Source organism: Ochotona curzoniae, unplaced genomic scaffold, assembly GCF_017591425.1.
Source record: "Ochotona curzoniae isolate NIBS_2020 unplaced genomic scaffold, NIBS_Ocur_1.0 patch258, whole genome shotgun sequence".
Taxonomy (NCBI): Eukaryota; Metazoa; Chordata; class Mammalia; order Lagomorpha; family Ochotonidae; genus Ochotona; species Ochotona curzoniae.
This window is the reverse complement of record NW_024466815.1, coordinates 39,237-61,297: the sequence shown is the minus strand read 5'-3', so window position 1 is coordinate 61,297 and position 22,061 is coordinate 39,237. Positions and strand designations below refer to the sequence as shown.

The following is a 22,061-nucleotide window of genomic DNA, read 5'->3' as shown; positions in this document are numbered from 1 at the left end:
CCCAGATGGGTGCAGTCTGGAGTCCCAGCTGCTCCACTACTGATCCATTCCCTGCCAGTGTGCCCAGGAAAGCAGTGGAATGGCCCAACTGCTTGGGCCTCAGCATCCACGTGGGAGAACTAGAAGAAGCTCCTGGCTTTGGTCTGGCCCAGCCATGGCCATTGCATAACTGCCTTTCAAATAAAATTTTAAAATTTTTTTGTTTCTTTTTATTGCAAAGTCAGATATATAGAAGAGAGATAGAGAGGAATATCTTCCGTCCAATGATTCATTCCCCAAGCACCTGCAGTGGCCATAGTTGCATTGAACCAAAGCCAGAAGCCGGGAGCTTCTTCCGGGTCTCCCACGCAGGTGCAAGGGTCCCAAGGTTTTGGGCCATCCTCGACTGCCTTCTCAGGCCACAGGCAGGGAGCTGGATGGAAAGCAGGGCTGCTGGGACACGAACCGGCGCCCACATGGGATCCTGGCACGTGCAAGGTATGTGCTAGACTACAGCACCGGGCTCAATTAAAACAATTTTTAAACTAAAGTTCTTTTTACGTATCTCCTGCTTTACCTTGCTTACTAACTCAAATCTGTGCAGAAGAGTAAAAAATATGTAGTGATTCCAAGTGGGTATATCAGTTTTTTTTTTTTTAATCACTGTCTAAAATCATGGGATAACACTATCCTGCAGATTTTTACAATATGAATGATTAGTAAAAAGAATTAACAGGAATAACTGAATGATTTCCAAAAATGCATACTTAATTAACTGGACAGCCATGGGGAGTTGGAGGAATGCCCTGGATTTGTACCATTCACATTGGAGGGAAAAACACGGGAATGCCTTCTTCTTGGGCATGGCACTCCAGAAAGTCATCGCACTTCTCCACCGTTCCACATCAGAAAGAGGAAGCACAAATTCACCTTTCATTGCATTTTCCTATGTGCAGCAATGAGCCTCTCCCTCCACAACAGCCTTCTTTGGAGAAAGGACGGACTGGTGGGGTGCGGGGAATGGATGCGTGAGACCCCCGGCCTTGTCTGAAAGCTGGTCAGAACTCTGCTGTCCCTGCTTCCCACACCCAAACGCAGAGAAAATGGAGGAAAGGACCAGAAACGTCTAGGTTGCAGCTCTTCCAATATTTCAGGGGCCGACCCTGACACGGTCCTCTAGGCTTCCATCCCTGACTTCCTTCCTGGGATTTTTCTTAGGGTACCACCCGAGAAGAAGACCGGAGATCGCGTGGGTTCAGGGTCTCTCAGAAACAAGCCCGGCCAAAAAACCAAGCCCCGCATCAAACCACACGACCTCCACCTTGCACCCATCTCTCCGACTAGGGGAAACGTAGAGGGCAGGACTCAGGCGGCCGCGTCTTCAGCGCTCCCGTTCCCATCACTATTCCTGTCACCCCACCACAGCCCGTTTCTCCCAGAAAAGCCGCGACCGCATGGATTCACGGCTCACCATCCTCAGGCAGCGCCGAACTTCAGGTATCATTATTCCCCAACGACAGCGGCACCCAGGACGCAAAGACGACGCCCTGCAGGGGCCGAGGGAGCCCTTAGCAGAGCCGAGGACGAACCTAGACGAGCCCTTAGCAGAGCCAAGGGTGCGGGGGTGGGTGACGCGGTGTACCCAGTCCCTCGGGCCTGGTGGCCTCTGGGAAATGTAGCACAAGACCGGAAACGTAGAGAATTCGGGCTGTTGCTACTATCGGCGAAGGCTGCTGGGAGATGTAGTCTCCGCTAGGCGCTGACTGGTGACAGGGGATGCATGCCCTGCAGCTCTCAGGCGGCTGAGACGCTAAGTGGGTGTGGGTCCGGGTCCTGAGACTGACACACAAGAGAGGCGACTTAGGATTGTCTAGGATTGTCGCGGGTCTAAGTGTGCCTGATCCAGGCCGGGACCATGGACGCCTTTGTTGCATGGGACTGGATTTGCGTGTCATGATTCTAGAACCCTGCAGGTCTAAGTGTGCCTGACTCAGGCTTGGACCATGGACGCCTTTGTTGCATGGGACTGGATTTGCGTGTCATGATTCTAGAACCCTGCAGGTCTAAGTGTGTCTGACCCTGGCCGGGATCATGGACGCCTTTGGTTCGTGCGTGGGGGCTGGACCTGCGTGTCATTCTTGGGATGGTGTGTCGCACAGAGACCCCGGGGGAAGGTTAGGCTTAGCATACTAGCCCAACTCTGATACCCGATGGCGGTGACTGGGGAAGAGCCTGAGACATTTCCCCAAGGATGTGTCTGTTTTTCCGCAGGGCGTTGGGTGTATTTTTGAAGAACTACTGGTGGGTTAGGATTGTGACTGTGGCACAATTGGGCAAGGGAAAAGTAAATTTGCCATTACTTAGAGAAACTGAAATTATGTTTACCTAGAACCATTCCAACATTCCGTTTGCCGCTAATTCTTCAGTGTGTATCGTAAGAATAACACCTGAGTACACTTATGTGGTCATTTACATAGACACAGTTTAAGTATTAAATCAGCTTATTTAATATTGTTACAATTATATAATTACACCTTTTTTTTTAATATTTTTGCAATTTGTTTAATAATGCCTTAATAGTACTTTTTCCCCCTGGACCAACTTACATGTAGCATCTTTTTTGTCTATTAAGACTCCTTTAGATTTTTTTTAATGAAACTGACATTTTGAAGAGGACAGGCATTTATTTTCTACAGTATCTTTGATTTTGCTTGTTTCCTAATGACTAGGTTCAGATATGCAGCTCTGAAAGTAAAGTACTTAAGCAATGCTGTGCCTTTTCAGTATGTTGCTTATGCAATGGACTGACGTTAGCATGCCCCATTAGTGGTGATGTTAACTTCGATTTCTTGGTTAACATATTTTACAGGTTTGGAATTAACACTTTTTAAGCTGATAAGATTATTACAGAATATGTGAGTCTATATTATAATAAGGTTTTTTTTTAAATTATTTTCTGTGTGGCATTCATTGATGATTTCTGCTTAAATCACTTATTACTTGATAGTTAACAAAATAGTGATTTTTCTAGCCTTTAATCTTTTAAAATTTGTTAACATTTTCCTTGGAGAAAATTTTATGTTCATTTGTCAGTTATTAAATGAATGTCCATTACATTTACTTTATTTATTTATTTACATTACCCCAGATTTGGGTCATAGAAGCCTCTTCCAGTTAGCTATGATATCTTTAAAATAGTTTTATAAATGTTAAGTATTTCCTTATTTTTGGAATAAAAAGATGGTACAGATTCATTCTTTACTTATATTCTCTGGCCTTGGAATCAGCCATTCAATCTTTTGGTTCTATTTAATAGTTTGGCCTGGGTGCGCTGCTCCCTGACTTAGTTCTTGTGCCCACCTGCAGGAAGTGTGTCCCGACACAGGAGTTCCCCAAGCTCCTCCATCAGGATCTTTCCCAATGCCAGATCTCGTGCACACTGGTGGGTCCCTGGACCAGCCCTACTTAGTATACCTCCTGTCCCACAGGAACAGTGGCCTTTCCTGACCAGCCCTCACCCATTCCGGTTCTTGTTGTTGGGTGCTACAGCCCAGCCAAGCCTGGTCCACACCCAGACACAGCTCATGCATGGCTCAGTAGGGGCAGAGCTTCAGCTTAGCCAGTCCTACACCCACCCTGGTTCTCACAAATACCATTGGGTGCTGGAGTCTAGCCCAGTCTGGCGCATCCCAGACTCAGCCCATACACATGCCAAGGTACCCTGCAATCATATCCACACCAGACCACAAACCCCATTCTGGCCGTTGCGCTCTCCAATGGGAATCACACCCCAGCTAGGCACAGATTTTATGCGTGCCAGTGGTTGCTCTGACCCAGCCTGGCATAGCCCCTCATCTGTCTTAGCCTTTGCCTTTGGATGCTGTAGCCTGGCCTGACCTAGCCAGCCCCCAGTCCCAACTCTCACTGGTGGGTGCTGCAACCTGGCCCTGCTCAGTCTGCTCCCATCCCTGGCTCATGTAAACCAGTAGGTGTGATACCCTAGCCCAGCATGACCTGCACTCCAGCCTGGTTTCTGCACTTACCAGTGGGCTAAGATTTGCTCAGCCCTGCCTGGTCCTCCCCCTTCCAAAACCAACCCACACACTTGCCAATGGATGGGGCTACCTTGCCCAGCTTGCCCGACCCCTAGGTCTGGACCACATGTTCACCAGTGGGAGCTATGACCCAGTGGGGGAGTTTCCCAGGTTCCCCCACTTGGCCCACTCTCAGACCCAGATCTTACATGCTCCAGCAGGTGTTAGGCCCTTGCCCAGCATAGCCTGCCCCTCCATCTTGGTCTTTGTATGAGCTGATGGCCTGCCTCACACCCTATTTTAGAATGCACATGCAGGTGCTGCAGCATGGATCTGCCTACCCTATTTTCAGCCCTAGTACTCGTGAGTGTTGGCAGGGTCCATGTTCACACCTAGTTCAACCCATCACCCTCCCAACTCTCAAGCTAACCATATTGTTGGGCCCACTTATCCCCCTGCAAAATCTGCCCCTGGACGTGGTTCTCTTGTGTGCTGGTTAGTGTCATGGCCCTGCCTGATGTGACCCATCTCCTGTTCCAACACTATCAGGTACTGGGATCTAGCTCTGCTAAACAGGTCCCTAGCCATAGTTTTTGTGTGAGGTGACATGTAGCGGTCAGCAATGGTCTATACTTATAAGGCCATCTCAGGACTCCCGTGTGGGCTTTTGAATCAGTTCTACCCATACAGATCTTCCAGGCTCTCCACTCCAAACCACCAGGTCTCTGTTCCCTTGCCTTCCTGCAAGTACAGCGGCTCTGTCGCTGGGTGTCCCTAAGGATTCATTCCTCACCTACGCACGTGGTGGCCTTATCCAAGGATGTCCCTAGGCGGCAATTCGTCACCCCCAAGTCCCCAAAGCCCATTGGTTGGCAGCCAGCGGGCAGAGTCCAGCGCCTGGTGAGCACTCTGGCTGCTCCCCCACAACCCCTGCTCCCACTCATCAGCCAAAAGTGGCCAATGAAGTGGAGGTTCCGCTTCGCATGACTGGCCCGCCCAACACTGTGCTTCGTAAAACACCAAGAAGGAAGCAGGAGCTATGTAGTTTCTTTTAGTGTTAAAGATTTATGGGACAGCTATCTGTGAAACATTCTGTATATAGTTGTTTGCATTGAAGTGAAAAGGTTAGAAACCTGTGCTTGTATAATGATAATCTTCACTACCTGCTTTCTGCTTTGTGTCACATAGATGCTCACCGTCAGGTAGATACAGTCATGTTCACTGTCACGCGGACACCCATTGTCACGTAGATATTTACTATAAAAATCCCCACTTCCTGTCTTTCTTCTTTTCTGTATATCTGCTTTCTAATAAAAATAATCTTTTTTAAAAATAAAACCACTTATTTTGTTTGAGGCGCTTCTTTGTTCATGGCAAGAAGTGGCTGCCTCACTGAAGAACAAAGACATTTCACTTGCCTTGGAGTCTCACTCTTTCTTTGAACCCCAACAGCTGGTGCCCAATGTGTGGGACTCAGTGAAGGCAATGAAACTGAAAGGACTTGGGGACGCTCACAGTAAGTGAACTTTCGGCATTTCATTTAATATGGGAAATTCTGGTTCAGTCCGGGAACATTATGTGATCTTCTGCAGGGTTTATTACAGGGAACTGGAGTTAAGGTAAAAAAAAAAAAAAAAGTCAATGTGATGCTTTGTTTTCTTTTATTGCTAAGCATTGTTATTGGTTTCATCCTTCTGGAAGATGTGTGTTATAAAGTATGGAAAAAGGTATTAAAGCTCTCAGGAGAGCACAGCAGGAAGGAGAAATAATCCTTGTAAAATAACGACTCTGTGCTTCTCACTTCCTGAGCTTTACAGCCACTGCCGCCAGACACAGAGGATCCTGAGTTCTGTCAGAGATGGAGCTTGCTTCTCTTACGGAAGAGGGAACATTAAGGCCTTATTGATCAGCCGATCAGCTGGCTTCTTGACCTCTTGTGCCTTCACCCATCAATGTAGATTCAGCTGAAATCGATGAGGACAGAGGAGAGCCAAGCGCTCCTCACAGACGAGGGCTCCATCTACAGCCCCTCCTCACTCATCCTCCTCTTCCAACAAGGCAAAGGATTCTGAAAGTTCTGAGACTGATTCCAGTGCTTTTAAATGGATACTAACCAAAACCCAACATGGCCTCCTTCTAAAGGAGATTAGAAAAGGGGTTTCTGAACTTCAGACTATGGAGGTTGCACCTAAGAACAAAAGTTTACAAATATTCCTCCAACTTAAACCTACTCTGCTTCATCCCAGAGCAAGCATCATCCCCTCCTGCTTCAGGTTTGCAATCTGCGCCCTAGCCTTTTCCCTCGTAACGGCAGGGCATGTCCGGTTAATACTGATTTTATCCCACTTGAAGAGGCAGGATCTGAGAATCCTAGGGGACTTGATGTATTTGAGCATCAACATTTCAATATTAGATACCTTCAAAGAATTCAAAAAGGCCACAGCTTCATATGCAATGCATTCCACTTTTACCGGATTTTTGCTTCATGATTCCATATACAATTTCGCTAAAGTCGTTTTAGAAGGAAATTTGCTTTTACAATTCAGAAGTTGGTGGCAGGATGAGGCTCCACAACAAAAAAGGAGAAATCATAATACCGATGCGTGCACTGGTGTCTCCAGCGCCGGCTTGTAGGCCGGGGAGACCTCTTGGGAATCCAGGCTCGACTCCGAGAGAGTGATGAAGCAACCACTCAGGTTCGGAGACGCGCCTTGGGGGGGGGGGGGGGACGACAGGGTAGAGGACTCAGGGAAACGGCAGTCGTGAAACTTACACAGATTTTATAGCTCAACTAACTGAAGCTGTCTCATGCCATTTGACAAACAGACATGCGAGAACTGCTTTTATAAACTCGGACTTATGAAAATGCTAACACAGACTGCCAAAAGGCTGTAAGCCTTAGCTGAGTGAAGGCAGCAGCCTTAATGATTATATTAAAACGTTTGGGTCTGACACAGTAGCCTAGCAGCTAAAGTCCTTGCCTTGAACGTGCTGGGATCCCATATGGGTGCCGGTTCTAATCCTGGCAGCCCCTGCTTCTCAATCCTGGCAGTCCTGCTTTCCATCCAGCTCCCTGGGACGGCAGTCGAGGATGGCCCAAAGCAGTCGAGGACGTCCCAAAGCCTTGGGACCCTGCACCCTGTGAGAGATCCAGAGGAGGCTCCTGGCTCCTGGCTTTGGACCAGCTCAGCTCTAGCTGTTGTGGACGCTTGGGGAGTGAGTCAACGGACAGAAGATCTATCTTTCTGTCTCTTCTCTCTGTATATCTGACTTTGCAATAAAAATACATCTTTTTAAAAAAGATTTAAAAATAACTCTTCTGCGTGGTCCTTGCGCAAAAAGGAACTTCAAGTGGCTTCTTGGCACAATCTGTTCAGGGTTGCCGAACGCCTAGAGAATGTGGCTGCGGGCTGCCAGGCCCGCCCAGTACCTGCTGGGATCTTGAACTGTGCTTCCCAGTGGGACGCTGGAGAGCCACGCTCTGGGGGCTGGGCTGTGAGAGAGACCACACTAGTGGGCTGTGAGAATGTCGTTACAAGTTCTTGTGACAGCGCAATAGTGGCTGCGTACTTATAGCTAACGGGCAGAGTGAGGAAGAGAAAGGACAGCAAGTTACCATGGAGAATTCAAGTATCAAAGGTGTGGGGGTGTCTTGCTAAACTGGCTTGGCCGGATTCTGGCTGAAGGGGGTTCCTGGGGTCAAGGAGGAGTCCCGACTCTAGGTTCTCCCCTCAGGAAAAGAAAAAAAAAAAGTTTGGTCCAGGCAATCCTGGTCAGATGAGACAACCCCGACCCTCATCCCGAAGCACCGGATAACGGCCCCCTACGGAGGAAGTTTTGTCTGGTTTCAGGGTTCCGGTCACCGGCTTTTGGTCGCCCGTCGCCTTGTGAACTACACTTCCCAGAAGCCTCTCGGTCCGGCGCTCCGTCCCGCGAGAACGAGACCCTCTTCTGTGGAAGGGGAGGGATCTTCAGGCTTGTTGGACGAATGGCCTTGGTGAGGGCCGAGTCGGGCTTGTGCCCGCCGGAGCTGAGGGAGCAGACCCGGCCGCGGGAGGCGCAGGTGAGGCGGCTGCGAGCCGGACGCCGCGGGAACCTGCGGTCTCGGGGTTGGAGGAGCGGGCCGAGGGGCGCGGGCTGAGTCCCTCGGGTGGGCGCGAGGACGACTTGGCTTGCGCGCCTGATGGGAGTTGGGCACCATGGGACCGGGTTTGGCGTTGCGCTTGCCAAGGTGAGACTCCGTAAGTGTGCGTGTTCACGGCTCTGCTACCCCGCGGGTGTAGGACGCCTGAACTGTGAGCCCGGTGGCTGTTGTCCCCGCGTGTTTGTGGTATTGTTGATGAAGGGCGCTTGTGAATTTATTCTCTGTGGCCCCGAAGTGCGTGTCCCCCGCAGTGTGAGAGGTGCCTTTGGGTCCCCAGTTGTCTGTCTCCATGGGGTGTGTAACTCTGGGCAGCCCCTTGGGTTTGGGTTTGGGATGCTTGTGACAGCCGTGTGGCTGAAGTCATGCGTGTAACTGTTTTTTTTTTTTTTTTTTTGGCCAGTGTAGGTTTTTGGCATCTTTGTGTCTTTGGGACTTGGGGCGCAGGAGACCCTGGGGAGCCCAGGCGCAGAGTCTGCGCACAGCTGCAGGGGACGCTGCCTGGTTGGGGACGTGGGATCCAGGATAGACTTCTCTGGCCTCCTTCCGTAGGTGGCAGGCGGGCAAGCCTCAGACCCCGCAAGAGCCTGGTGTTTGCTATTTTCTGGGTTCCCAGCGCTGCGCCCCGCTTGCGTAGAAGTCTCCAGAAAGGTGTAAAGAATGGCTTTGGAAACCCCACAAGGCTCTTGCAAGGTAGTTGCTGTTTCCTCAAATTCGTTGTTGTCAAGACGTGACTTGCTTGCTTCTTGTGTCAATGCTTGCTCATCTGGTGACCCCGAGGTAACTTTCTCTTTGAGAAAATGTGATGGCTCCACACCCCAGCTTTCCCTCCTCCCACACACCTGATTTCCCCTTATTGTCAGGTGAGTTTAATTTTTAAATTTATGGTGTCTTTTACAAAAATACTGTTTCTAATTATAAAGCATGATTATTTTGAACTCAAATGTACTGAAATCTCCAATGAAGAAATTCCGATTTCCTGTTGAAACCAGTGCCAACTTTTGATGTTTCCTTTCTAGCAGTATGTTTTATGTGTCCGTGTAAGGTGGGAATTTTACAAATTAAATTCATATGTTTATACAGCATCTCTTTGGTGCATAATTATTTAGCTTATTTCTTTAAGATCATAGACAGAAATGGTATACAACGCCATTTTGTGCAGTTTAACAAGTTGTATAAACCCGTGGAAGGAGTACACAGATGAAGAAATAGAACACAACCCTCATCACCGAGGGAGACCGGGGCCTCCCCCTCCACCGCGGCACACAGCACTCTAGTCCTTTGGTGCTAATCGCTGCAATCATTTCCTAGCCTCTCATCTAGATATTACTCCTCAGACCAAATAGGTTTAATTTTTGTCGTTTTCTAGCTCTGCTAATGAATAGCATTCGTACACTTTCAGTTTTTCTAGAAAATGCCAAACTGTTCTCAAGAGGCACCATGCAAATTTTGACTTGTAGTAACAGTTGACAGACATGGCCCCTGTCTTGTGTCTGAGCCAGGCTTCAGCATCTTCCTCCTTTTTAATTTTTGCTGATTTGCTAAACGTTGCCATGTTTAATTTACATTTCTTTTTTTTATTCATGAAATTGGTCAGCAACTCATGATCATTGTAAGATACTTATTTAAATACTTTTCCAATTTTGATTGGGTTTTCTCTGATACAAATATAGAGTATATATTAACTTATGTATCAGAGGAATCTAATGTGCCATAAATAAGATATATATACATGTATAAATATCTTTTGTATAAAATCTTTTCAGTTATGTGTATGACAAAAATATTTTCTCCTGGCTTGGATTTTCACTTTTTATGATAGCTTTTTGTTAGTGAGAGCTTCTAGCTTTCAGTGTAAGGAAATCTTTTCCTATGATTATTGTTTGCTCAATAATTTTCTGCTCTAAGAGAGAATGTTTTCTTCTCTGCTCTCTTCTAAAAGCTTTCTAGTTTTCAGTTATAACAGAGCTTATCACTAGGAATTAATTTCTGTAGCATAAGGATTTTTTTGCTAATGTGAGATCCAGTTATATCATTGGCATTTATTGAAAAGTTGGTGTATAGTCTCTTTTTGGTAAAAACCAAGGGACTATGTATAATGACTGTTTCTGGAGTCTATGTTCTGACCATTGGTTTGCTTGTCACTCCTTAAAGAATGCCTCACCATCTTATTTATTGTAAGTTTACATGTGGAGGATGGCCTCCTGCCTTCCCACAATCCATGAGTGCCTTGGCTGTGTTCCTTCACGTTTGCATGTAAATATATAAATCAACTTGGATTTTTGATTGAACTGTATTGTATTTATCTGAGTAGAAATTGGAGTTCTTTTCTGATAGACATGATATAGTTGTTCTTTATGTTTCCCAGTAAGGTCTTATTTATTTTTTGTAAGTAGTTCTTGACAGGAATTATACAGTATACAATATGTGATGTATATTTTCTTTCTTCATTGACTATCAGAAATCTGAATACTTCATATAATGAGCAATTGTAATCAAATTATTTAGCCTGGACTTTTCATGTTAAATACCTATAACGTTTACTCCTTTTCTTCTTTCTATTATACTTCCTCCGTTTATTATTTTAATAAAAAAAATCAGCTTGATTAGAATAAAGTGATTGCTCTATGCTAACTTGAATAGATATGTTGTGCCAGGAAGGATTTGTGTGGGCATTTGACGTAGCAGTTGAGATGCTTCTTGGGGTGCCAGTGTCCCAAGTCAGAGTGCCTGCATCTTCTTGCTGATGCACTCTTGGGGGGCTGCAGGTGATGGCTCAAGTACTTAGATCATTCCCGTCCTTTTGGGAGACCTGGGTTGTGTTCCTGACTCCTGGCTTCAGCGTGGTGCAACCCTGGCTATGCAGGCGAAGGGGGGATGAAGCAGCAGAGGGAGGAGATCTCTGTCTTTCTCTCCGTCTCTATGTCTCTCAAAAGAGTTTGAAATGGGAGTGGGAGAGAATAGATTTGAAAATTCCCTCTAATGTCCTCTAAGCTTTGGACTCCTCCATTTAAATACACTTCTTCCTTCCTGTGGACCTCTAACTTCAGCTGGGAGTGGAACGGAAACATGGCTTACAATTTCTCCTTCAAATATTTCTTGGGATTTGGACAAGGTATTGACTTTCTGTGTTAACAGGTTACTGCTAACTACCTGGGGAAAGATAGAACTGGGCTAATGATTATTTTGTGTGGTATCCTTCCATTTTACTTTCTTCAGTTCCTTACTAATGTTGCTAAATTTTTTAAGTTCTTAGCCTCCTGAAATACTTCCTTAGATATGGAGGGTAGGAAAATTGCATATTGATTTAGATATTTACTGTCTAATTTTTAAAAAAGATTTTTAACATTTATTGGAAAGTCAGATATACAGAGAAAAGGAGAGATAGGATAGATAGATAGAAGGAGAGAAGGATAGATCTTCCATCTGTTGATTTATTCCCCAAGCATCCTCAACGGCCAGAGCTGCACCAATCCAAAGTCAGGAACCCGGGGCCTCTTCCAGGTCTCCCACGCGACTGCAGGGTCCCAAGGCTTTGTGCTGTCCTGTAATGCCTTCTCAGGCCACAGGCAGGGAGCTAGATGGGAAGTGGGGCCGCCTGGTTAGAACCGGCGACCATATGTTATCTGGCGCTTTCGAGGTGAGGACTTTAGCCGCTAAGCCACCACGCTGGGCCCAACTATCTAATATTTTTTGTAACATCTGCTCCAGTCAAGTCTGTTTCATTTTGTATCTTAGATTTTTCTCCCTGCCGCATTTAATTTTTAGCTCTGTCCTCTCCCTGCACCTGTTGGCCCCACAATGCTGTCTATCTCTACCATCCCTTCTCATCAATGCTTCAGTTCAAATCTTGGTTTTGTTGGAAAAGAAATTGTATTATCAGTTGTTTTACCTACTTTAATCCCTCTGTAATATGCTGTAAACTGTGTTCTCAGCTGCTTGACATTTGAATGAGCGATAATACCTCTCTGCCATTGGTACTATATGTGTGGAACACCTGATCTCATTATCTCTTAGATAAGTATTTGCTCTCTCTCTTTCTTTCCATTCTCAGGCCCTTGATGGGAATTGTTGTATAAACTGTTTACAGAAAGGTATAGGGTTTTTTCCTAAAGAATTCTGTATGTAAGTTTTGCTGCATAGCTACATTGTAAGCTCTCTAGAAACGGGATTTAATTCTCTTAAATACATAACTCTGCAATCCATTTTAAATTTGTTTTGCTATGAAATAAGGATCTAAATGCAGTTTTTAAAAAATTTCCCCAGTATCATCCCTGCAACCTATTTGATAAATTCTTTTCCCTGGACTTTGTATTGCCTTCTTCAGGCTGATGTATTATTTAAATTATATAATTAAATATTAATAGTATTAATGGATTGTATTAATATAATAAATAGTGTTTGCTACATATTTAAAATTTTCACATTATTGATATATGTCTTTATGCATCTACCTGTACAATCTTTAGATTTGGGGACCCGGCACAATAGCGTAGCGGCTAAAATTCTCGCCTTGAACGCGCCAGCATCCCATATGGGCACCGGTTCTAATCCCAGTAGCCCCACTTCCCATTCAGCTCCCTGCTTGTGGCTTGGGAAAGCAATCTAGGGTGGGCCAAAGCTTTGAGACCCTGCACTCATGTGGGAGACCCAGAAGAGGCTTCTGGCTTTGGATCGGCTCAACTCCAGCTGTTGCAGCTGCTTGGGGAGTGAACCATCGGAAGGAAGATCTTCCTCTCTGTCTCTACTCCTCTCTGTATATCTGACTTTGCAATAAAAATAAATAAATCTTTTTTAAAAAAAACTTTAGATTTTGAAAGAAAAATCTTTGAATACTTGATTAGATATAACCCTTCTTTTCTAGATTTTACTCAGTCTTTATTCTTTTCATTATGAAGAGAATTCCTTTTTATCATATATTAAGGGTCATAGAGAAGTGTGGATCCCTTTGGATCTTACAACTTAGGACGCAGGAGCTCTGTCACATGAAAAAGACACATGGGACCAAGGATCAGGAGTCCAGAGGAAAAAGTTTAGTGTAAGCTTTCCTTCTACTCACGCTACCTGGCTCTCTGGACAGCCTTGAGAGCAGACAGTCTAGGACTATTTTGACTACAAGGACACCTGGTCTTCTAGTTAGTGAGACACAGTTTACGCAATATGGTAGTTACAAACCTCCAAGGCATTACTGCTAAAGCACTGCCTAGTTCCCATGAACTTGGATTCTTTCTCTAGGTCATTAGGCTACAATTGTTTTCCGAATAGAAAAGCACACCTAGCAGGGAGTGGGCCGGGGAGTGCGGTGGCAGAGCCAGCACCTAGCCATGTCCCCAGGGAGCCATTCAGTGTAGCCACCTAAACATGCTTGTCTCAGGACCTTCCAGAAGACCGAAGGCACTCCAGGGTTCAGGGCCTGCTTCTCGGTCTCAGCAGGCACTCCTCCAAGCCCCTGGCAGTTACAGAAAACTTAAGGAAAAAATAAAAGTTACTGTAATTTTGTGATTTAAAGATAACTGCTGTCAAGTCATTAGCATAAATACAATTCTTTTTAATGAGATCATTCTGTGGCTACTATCCTATTACTAGGCTTTATCTTGCCAAAATATGATTCAACAACTGCCTTTGTCATTAACATGTATCTTTGTTTTGAGTTGTCATGGCTTTTTGGTATTACCATTTTATCAAACCCCTTATGTTGACTGTAGTTTAGTATAAATTATTGACATAAATAATATACATTCCTAGTGTGTTTTTATTTTTTTACCCAAATTATAATTAGATAGGTAATTCATGTTTTTTTTGTGTGTGAAAATGATTCATTTCTTCTACATAGGCTGAAGTCCATGTGACTACAGTCCCTCAGTCTTTTCAAGTTTAGCTGAAAATCAGTGCTTTTTCAGCTTTTGTTGTATGCATTTAAATATGTACACATGTAAGTGTGTGTTAGATCTTGTTTTATTGCTTAAAATATATCTATATAAAGAGGGTCACAACTGACAACCAAAAGATGGGATATATGATAGAAAGTGCTCATATAATAGGGTTGGTCCCAAGAGGGAGTTGGTTCATGTAAAATCCCTAGAACAAGAATTGATATGTTGAAATTATGTTTCAATGTAGTATTATTTTGTTACAATAATACAAAAAGTACAGCTACAGCAGTGACATTTTGTTCCTTGTTTGGTTAGTGTCAGGGTCTAAATTGTGTACTTTGAAATTTGTGTGTTGAAGAACATCAACCTCAGCACTTTAGAATGTGACTGTCTTTGGAAATAAGGCCTTTGAAGGGATGGTTAATGTAAAGTGAGCATATTTAAATGAGCTCTGACCCAATCTGACTAATATTCTTACAAGAAAAAAAAAAAATTAGGGTGCTGGCGCAGTGGTTCAACAAGTTAGTCCTCCACCTGCAACACCAGCTATCCATGTTAGCACCGGTTCAAGTGCCGGCTGCTGTACTTAATCTATCTCCTTGTGTGTGGCCTGGGAAAGCAATAGAGTATGGCTCAAGTCCTAGGGTCTTTAAAAGAAAAAGAAAAATTTGGACACATGAAAAAATATCAAGGTTGCTCACATGCAGGCAAGAACAGGTGACCATCTGCCAACCAAGGAAGGAGGCCCCAGAAGAAACCAGATATTTAGGATCTTGAGCGGACAAATGTCCATTGTATAAGCCTGTATAAGCCTACCTGTATATATGTTATTACAGAGCTAACAAATTAATACAGTAAGGAAGTTTTATCTTCATGGGTCACACAGTATGCGTGCCCCCTGTATCATGCTGAGATTGGATCTGCATAAATCTAGTGGCTACAGAAGGATTCTAATGGGTTGGGGGGGATGATCACCCCCTTTGAAGATGCTAGTCCTGGTGATGTTAGGGTTTTCACTCAGAAATTAGTCTGTTAAATACCACACTGCCAGTTATTCCTGGTAAGAGAATTCCAAGTGTCTTCTTTGTCAGTTTCATCTGGATCCCAACCAGATGTCCTAATTCATATTTCTTTTTTTTTTAAAGATTTATTTATTTATTGGAAAATCAGATATACAGAGAGGAGGAGAGACAGAGAGGAAGGTCTTTCGTCCGATTATTCACTCCCCAAGTGAGCACAACGGCTGATGTTATGCCGATTCGAAGCCAAAATCCAGGATCTTCTCCTGGGTCTCCCACACAGGTGCAGGGTCCAAAAGCTTTGGGCCGTCCTTGACTGTTTTCCCAGGCCACAAGCAGGGAGCTGGATGGGAAGTGGATCTGCCGGGATTAGAACCGGTGCCCATATGGGATACTGGCGCATTCAAGGTGAGGACTTTAGCCGCTAGGCAACACCTCCAGGCCCATATGAATATATTTATGGCTTTTTGTTATGTGCCATATTTTATTTTTCTATTGCTGTGCCAGTGCTTTAGTCAATTAATTATTTGTTTTATAATAAGTCATATCTGATCAAGCAAATCTCTTCAGTTTATTTTTAAGGAGTGTCTTGATCATTTAGTGTTGCATATTGAGTTGTAGAATCATCTTGTTGGAGTTCATGAAAAGCAGCCAGAGCTGAGCCAATCTGAATCCAAGAGCCAGAGCTTTTCCAGGTCTCCCACGCGGGTGCAGGGTCCCAAGGTTTTTTTTTTTAGTTGGATAAATTTTCTTTTTCATAATTTTTACATATTTGATTAAGGTACAAAGGGTCAAGGGCTAGAAGAAAGTGGGTGAAACCATTGTTTTGACATTCTCTTTTTTCCTTCCTGTATCTGGGGGGAAATTGGGAGACAAAAGGAGATACTACACCCAGCCTCCCGGCCACCCCAGGGTCCTTGATGTGTGGCATGCTCCGAGGGTACTGCTGAAGTGATTTTGAGTTCTGTATTGCTGCCAATCTTGCCACTCCAATCATGATGAAATCTCTCCAGATTCCACTGGCTGACGTAGTCCACCTTAGAGTCTCCGTTTGCCCAGGTATTCACTGCCAGACAGGCCCACAGCCATAGCTTGCATGTGCACTGGCGTGTGGTAGTCAGCCATGCTCCATGCTAACAGGCCCAACCCAGGACTCGAATGTGAGCTGCTGCATCAGTCTGACCCATAGAGATCTTCAGGTCTCTCCCCTCCAAACTACCAGGTCTCAGTCCCCTCATTTACCTGCAAGTACAGTGGCTCTGTCGTTGGGTGTCCCTCAGGATTCATTCCTCACCTACACATACAATGGCCTTATCCATGGAGATCTCTAGGCAGTAATTCTGTACCCCCACGACCCCCAGGCTTGCCACTGGGCAGCCAGCAGATGAAGCCTGACGCCAGTTGGCGCTCTGCCCCCCCATGAGCCCAGGACACTCCCTGTGCCTAGCAGCAGTGGATGGGAAGTTAGGATCCCATGCAGGAAGCCTGGGCCAACACGGGTACCCCCATGGCTTGGGGATCCAGACACCCGTGCCACTGCTCAGACTTACCCTGACTCCGCCCTAGTTCTATTTCATTGATGTATATTTCTGTTGTTAAAACAGTATCTCACTATTTTGATTACCTTAGATTTGTGTTAATAAGTTTGAGGTGGGAAAAGTGAGCTTACCTGGTTTTTCTTTTTCAATATTATTTTGGCTTTTGAGGACTCATTCCAGTCCCATATGAATTTGACAGTTGGCTTTGTCATTTCTCTGAAGGCCACTAAAGTCTTGATGCAAATTGGGGAACACTGCTGTTTTATTAATGTTGTTTTCCAGTCTGTGAAGATTGCATGCTATCTTAATCCCATCTGATGCATTCAAATCCCAGTCCAGCACCAAACTAGTGTCAGACCTCAGTTAGGAGCCCGCTGGTCCTCGGTAAACGTCCTGCTGCTTCAGACCAACTGGCTGTAAAACGAGGGCGTTCCGTGTTCACTTCCTTTTAGGATTAGTTACCTGCTACGATGCCCACAGACCTTGAAAATGCACTACCTTAAGATTACAATCCAGGGCCCGTCGGCGTGGCCTCATGACTAAAGTCGTCACCTTCAACGTGCCGGGATCCCATATGGGGTCCAAGGTTATCTTATATGAGATTTCAGAATCACTCTTTGATTACCAGAGCTGAAATTCGGTGTCTTCATTTGTTTTCATTCTTGCAATCTTTGATAATATTGAAGTAACCCCTTTATTCTCGTCACTTCTCTAGGATTTAAAGGTACATTGTTAATTATTCTACTACCCTTTTTTCTTTCCTGTGAGGTTAATTCAGATTTTATAAGAAAATCTAGCTTTTATTCAAATGATATAAACAAATTTTGTTTTTAATGCAGAATATTCCTTTCCCCATTATTCATTCTATACTCAACACATTAGTTTCTCATATGAAACCTGCTACATACCTTTCTGCCTCATGGAGGTTATATGCAAATTCTGTTATTTGACCATCTTTCCTGGCTTTTTTCCTCTAGAGTATATTTGTTTATTTTTCCAGTGAAACTTATGAAATTGTGATCCTGATAACACATAAGTGTATGTGAAACTGCATTCATCCTCTAAAAAAAAAATCAGGTGGGAAAAAGACATCTGTATATCTATGAAGCTCTCTAAATCTTCAGACGGGCGATGGCACAGTGGTTGAGGTCCTCGCCTTGCACGCCCGGGATCCCATATGGGCGCCGGTTCTAATCCCAGCAGCCCCGCTTCCCTTCCAGCTCCATGCTTGTGGCCTGGGAAAGCAGTCGAGGACGGCCCAAAGCTTTGGGACCCTGCACCTGTGTGGGAGACCCGGAGGAGGCTCCTGGCTTCGAATCGGCATAACATCAGCCGTTGTGCTCACTTGGGGAGTGAATCATGGGACGGAAGATCTTCCTCTCTGTCTCTCCTCTCTGTATATCTGCCTTTCCAATAAAAAAATAAAAAAATCTACAGACATTTTATCTAAATCATTGTTTAGGAATAATTGGCCTAATCTGTTTTCCTAAATATCTCCTTTTACAATGGGACATTTTCTTGTTCTGTTATCCTTATCGGCTTCTCAAATTGCCCAATCAAATTTGAGTCCTGTATAAGTCACTCACTTTTTATGAGAGTTAATTTCAATCACATCTTTCATATCTACGATAAAAGTTTCATTTCTTTCAGAACACAAAAAAAGTGAATGTTTGCTCTTATATTTTCTTTCAGACTATGAGTCAAGGTTGAGAACAAGAAATTATTTCTGAAAAGAAAGGATATTTATGGAATCATCCTGGAGGGAGATAATGGAAAGACTTACAAAACACAACATTGAGTGTTCAAGTTTCAGAGGCGATTGGGAATGTAAAAGCCAGTTTGAGAGAAAAGAGATACCTCAGGAAGGACATTTCAGTCAAATGATACTTACTGAAGACATGTCCACTTTCAGGACCCAGCATCAGACCGATCATAGTGAAGAGAAACTCCTTGAATGTAAAGAATGTGGGAAGGATTTTAGTTTTGTGTCAGTCCTTATTCGACATCAGCGAATTCATACTGGTGAGAAACCTTATAAGTGTAAAGAATGTGGCAAGGCTTTTGGTAGTGGTGCAAACCTTGCTTATCATCAGCGAATTCACACTGGTGAGAAGCCTTATGCATGTAAGGAGTGTGGCAAAGCCTTTGGTAGTGGCTCCAACCTTACCCATCATCAAAGAATTCATACTGGTGAGAAACCCTATGAATGTAAGGATTGTGGGAAAGCCTTTAGTTTTGGATCAGGCCTTATTCGACATCAGATCATTCACAGTGGTGAAAAGCCGTATGAATGTAAGGAGTGTGGGAAGTCATTCAATTTTGAATCAGCCCTCACCCGGCATCAAAGGATTCACACAGGTGAGAAACCTTATGAATGCAAAGATTGTGGGAAAGCTTTTGGCAGTGGTTCCAACCTTACTCAGCATCGGAGGATTCATACTGGTGAGAAACCTTATGTATGTAAATCATGCGGCATGGCATTTAGTAGTGGTTCAGCTCTCACTCGGCATCAGAGAATTCATACCGGAGAAAAACCATATATATGTAATGAATGTGGGAAGACCTTTAGTTTTGGATCAGCCCTGACTCGTCATCAAAGAATTCACACTGGTGAGAAACCTTACATGTGTAAGGAATGTGGGAAGGCTTTTAATAGTGGCTCAGACCTCACTCAGCATCAGAGAATTCACACTGGTGAGAAACCCTATGAGTGTAAGGAGTGTGAGAAAGCCTTTAGAAGTGGTTCAAAACTCATTCAGCACCAAAGAATGCACACTGGGGAAAAGCCTTATGAATGCAAGGAATGTGGCAAGACCTTTGGTGGTAGTTCAGATCTTATACAACATCAGAGAATTCATACTGGAGAGAAACCCTATGAATGTAAGGAATGTGGGAAGACTTTTGGTAGTGGCTCAAAACTTATCCAACATCAGCTAACTCATACAGGTGAAAAACCCTATGAATGTAAACAATGTGGAAAGTCTTTTAATAGTGGCTCAGCTCTTAACAGGCACCAGAGAATACATACTAGTGAGAAATCTTATGAATGTAAGGAATGTGGGAAGGCTTTTCATGGTATCTGGAGCCTTACTCAACACCGGACAGTTCACACTGGTGAGGAACTTTATGAATGCAAGGAATATGGAAAGACTTTTCAGAGATGTTCAGAAATTTCAGCAACATAAGAAAGCTCATTGTTCCGTGAATTTGAAACTTATGAACTGAAATTAGGTGATTAAGAAAGGAGTTTCAACACATGACAGAAGAATCACACCAATGACAGTCTCTTCAAATGTAGTTCAGGGGCAAATGCTGTACTTATTTTTCATGTGTTAATCGGGCTAAGAAAGTTGTACAGGAAAAGAATCACTCCAACTAAAGTCTTTGAAGATCATTATCTACACTCCTTTGTTATTATTTTCAAAATAGTCTTACTTATAAACACTAAACATTCTTAAAAACATGTTAACTGTATTTTTCCTTTAAGCATTGAAAGCTAATTTTGTTAGTTTTTCTACTTTTATTTTTAAATTTTTTGTGTATGTATTATACAAAATTACTGATCCATTTTGAAATAAATTTAACTATTGAAAATCTGTTATTTCCTATCCCCAGTCCTCATCCGAACACCATTCACTGTTCAATAACTATCTACTTTCATGTTTTCTTTGGCTATTTGATGGTAAGTTATATTTTTGTTCATGACGCTTGAGTAGCAGTTCAATAGTTTTGAAATTGCACCCATTTGGTTACTGTGTTGCCCTGTTTATGGTAGATAGCTGTTGCTTTGAAGTATCTTTCATTATCTGATGGGTCTATACCTTTTGTTTTGAAAGATTGTTTTATTTTTCTTTTATAAATATATTCTTCATTTTACGAAACAACTTCCCATCCATAAAATGTAGATTAAAAACATAAAAATAGATATGCTTACGTTAGTCTTGGCAATCATGGATAGTCACTGTCAAACTTGGAGCAAACCCTTTATGACTTATCTCATGTTGGAAAGAAAGTGTAATTATGATATTACTATAACCAGGCTTTAATATCTTTTTCTGTACAATACACTGTCAATATTTTATTGGCTTTAGATTATACACCTGTCTTTTTCAAACCTTTGTTTTGTCAAATGCTAGACATTTTGCCATTATAAATAGTCCTACTGATACCTTTTGTATGTGTGCACCTTGTTTATCCTTCAATTCAGAGATAATGTGGGGTTCTGTTACTTGCAGGTTTATACATTGTAGATTCAGCTGTGCTTCTTTTTGACCAACATGCTGACCTCAGTTTCTCTACTATGTGAACAAGTTGACTCTTCCCAGATCATTTATATACATATATGATACACATATGGTAATATGAGCACAATTAGGGTACTTGTATGGATTCTGTAACTTTCCTCATTAATATTAGCCATCAGAATTATTATTTTCTTCAGGTTCTTATTTATGGAAAAACTTAACCATGATAAGTACCTGCTTATCAGCAAATGGAGAAAGACAGTCTTATAAAGAATGTAGGAAATTTTGAATAAGATTGTCCATCCTAAACAAAAATACAAGACTATAAATTGTGAGAATTTAAATACACCATAATAGTACCAGGATAGAAGTGAAAAATGAAACCATGATAGCCCTTCCATGATTTGGATCACTACAGATCTGCATCAAATAAAATAAAAACTACTTTTAAATTTTTTGTTTCAGACTAGTTTTCTGAAGTAATAGTTTCCAAAGAGCCCACATTCAGCTTCCCCTAATGTAAACATCTCGTATTACTATGATAGATCTCCCATAATGTACAAACCACACCCAGCTTCCTTTATTAACACTACATTAATGTATGTATGTCACAATTATTGAACCAAAGCAGTTTCCCTTTTTAAAATTTATTTTTACTTTTTCTTTTGAAGATGTATTTTTTAATTGAAAACTCAGACTTACAGAGAGAAGGAGAGACAGAAAGATCATTCATCTACTGGTTCATTCCCCAAATAGCTGCAATGACTGAAGCTGAGCCCATTCAAAGCCAGAAGCTAAGAGCTTCTTCCGGGTCTCCCACCCAGTGCAGAGTCCCAAGGCTTTGGGCCTTCCTCTACTACTTTCTCAAGCCACAATCAGGGAGCTGGAAAGGGTAGTGGAGCAGCCAGGATATGTACCAGTGCCCATATGGGATCCTGGTGCATGAAAGGCGACAGCTTTAACCACTAGACTACCACGCTGGGTCCTATTTTATTTGTAATAATAGATGTTTAAATGATGTTTAGAGTTGAGAGGTACACATGCCCATGTGGACCACCAATTAGGATGAGGAGGGTCAAGGAATGGGAGAATGGATGAGATAGCTGCCTCAAATAATTTTCTTGTGGTATCTGAGGGAAATATAGAGAAAAGAGGAGAGGGCTGCTCCCAGCAACCCAACCACATTAGTACCCAGGAATGGGGGACAGCCACCCAATGTCATCCTAGGGTTCC

General features: G+C 43.5%; 1 protein-coding gene across 2 annotated transcripts in view; it reads left to right on the top strand.

Annotated features, from left to right (window-relative positions):
- Window positions 1–22,061, top strand: part of LOC121166871 (zinc finger protein 420) — a 211,096-nt gene that overhangs the window by 163,254 nt on the left and 25,781 nt on the right. The window contains exons 1-2 of one of the 2 annotated variants that reach the window (XM_040996187.1): window positions 7,989–8,076; window positions 18,277–19,881. In XM_040996187.1, the coding sequence (XP_040852121.1) occupies window positions 18,330–19,769 (1,440 nt within the window). In that variant the 5' untranslated portion in view covers window positions 7,989–8,076; window positions 18,277–18,329 and the 3' untranslated portion in view covers window positions 19,770–19,881. Of the gene's footprint in view, window positions 1–7,988; window positions 8,077–18,276; window positions 19,882–22,061 lie in introns of those variants that run through there. The other variant, XM_040996185.1, reaches the window with a different exon arrangement.